Source organism: Sphaeroforma arctica (assembly GCF_001186125.1).
Source record: "Sphaeroforma arctica JP610 unplaced genomic scaffold supercont1.1267, whole genome shotgun sequence".
In the NCBI taxonomy this organism is placed as follows: domain Eukaryota; class Ichthyosporea; order Ichthyophonida; genus Sphaeroforma; species Sphaeroforma arctica.
This window is the reverse complement of record NW_014039291.1, coordinates 1-1,965: the sequence shown is the minus strand read 5'-3', so window position 1 is coordinate 1,965 and position 1,965 is coordinate 1. Positions and strand designations below refer to the sequence as shown.

General features: G+C 41.9%; 1 protein-coding gene across 1 annotated transcript; it reads right to left on the bottom strand.

The window, feature by feature from the left end:
• Positions 1-1,728: 1,728 nt before the first annotated feature.
• On the bottom strand, positions 1,729-1,839 carry SARC_10488 (hypothetical protein; the record flags this gene model as incomplete). The annotated part of the gene is made up of 1 exon (XM_014295464.1): positions 1,729-1,839. A coding segment is annotated over one exon (111 nt), but the record flags the coding sequence as incomplete, so codon positions are not given.
• Between the last annotated feature and the right edge of the window lie 126 nt (positions 1,840-1,965).

The following is a 1,965-nucleotide window of genomic DNA, read 5'->3' as shown; positions in this document are numbered from 1 at the left end:
TACACACACTTCTTTCAAGTGTGTATGTATTATCTGTATGTCACTCTCATGACTTGTTTGCATGTACACTTCTCAAGTCTGTATGTATTATCTGTATGTCACCCTCATGGCTTGTTTACATGCACACTTCTTTCAAGTGTGTATGTATTCTGTGTATGTCACCCTCATTACTAATTTGCATGCACACTTCTTTCAAGTGTGTATGTATGCCATGTTGTTCATCCGTATCGTCTGCGCTCGTATGCCACGTGCAAGTTTGTTCTCCGTAAGATTGTACGTAGCGCTGCTTTCATATGTTTAGTTTATTCTGTTGTACTACGATCAAATGCCTTGAGAAAATTTCGTTGATTGCCAGGCAGGAATAGATACAACACAAAAGGATGCCTGAACATTAAAGTTGGAGTGGCGCATATACACAGATGGTACCATTGCTCAGTATAATTCTACTTAAACGTCTACTTTCCGCTGGTACGACGCAGCCATACACTTCCTTGTTCCCACCCATACTCTTCAGTGGTCTCAGCGATTACTTAGTATTGGCTGGCCCGTAAGGCGGGGTATAGCCCTGGAATGAGGGCCAATACTATATATATATATTCATTCGCATACATAGTTTGCAGATATTTTAGCTATGTTTTTGTCCTTGTTTCTTTTAGCTTTGTTTTACTCAGTAGTCTAACGGAGGTGTGTGGGGTTGTGGTTGTTGGAGGCGTCTCAGTCTCACACCCGGCACGCCATACAGCCTCCGCTCATCGCTGTCTGTGCATGATGTATGATATATGTCATGTATGTGCATGATGTATGATGTATGTCATGACATGATTATATATATATATGTGAGCGCATAAAGACGATGTGTATAGGTGTATGACACACTTCAGGTCCACCTTAGGGACACCATAGTGCTATAACAGGATAGAGTATATAGGTGTTTTAGTAACACCATAGTACTATAACAGGATAGAGTATATAGGTGTATAAGTAACATCATAGTACTATAACAGGATATCGGTATATAACACACTTTGTAAGCAACTTAATAACACCATAATACTATAACAGGATAGAGTATATAGGAGTATAACACACTTCAGAAGCACCTTAGCAACACTTAGTGCTATAACAGGACAGCCCCATGAGGGTCTGCAGTGTGTAAAGCCATCAAGTAAAACCAAAAACATCACATATCGTGAGTACAAGCATATCGTGAACGCAAGTGAAATGGTTCACGACGATCTGCAGGTTGGAGTGATGTTGAGGGCTTCTTAGGATATATATATATATATTCTTAGGATATATATATATATATATATAATTTATTTACACATGTTTTATAGTAATTCACATATGCTTTATAATATTTTACACACGTTTTTCTGTGTCCACCGTCGGCATTCGACAACGTCCCCATCCCAGTTGCAGTATGATCACCGGTGCCGCACCTAATACAAGGCACAGTGTATACTGAATACCCGCCACACACATACAACGTGTGGGTGCGGGTCTATCGGTCCCTTTTTATTGTCCTTAGGTGCAGGCGTCGCAGTGTCTCGGTATGACCGGCGACCTTCATCAGACGCACCGAACCCCTTGCCATTACTTACTAAGCTGTACACCGATCCTAACCCTAAAACCCTAAAACCGGATACAGTGGTGCACTCGCCCCTGACTGGACTGAAAACAGTATCCATTCCGGTGTGTGAGAATGAACTGAAGACTTCCCCACGCCTACGTCTGTGCTACGTCGTAGTAGTCAAACCGAGCACCCTGATCAAAGGTATCCTGGACCACAATCTGCACCATTCTTTCAGCCGAGGTCATTGGATCAACGACCATTCCCTGCGAAAAAAGACGTGGAACACGTGAACGAATTGCCATAGATAAGCAACAGAATAGTATATATATATATATGTGTGTGTGTGTGTGTGTGTGTATGTGTGTGTGTGTGTGTGTGTGTGTGTGTGT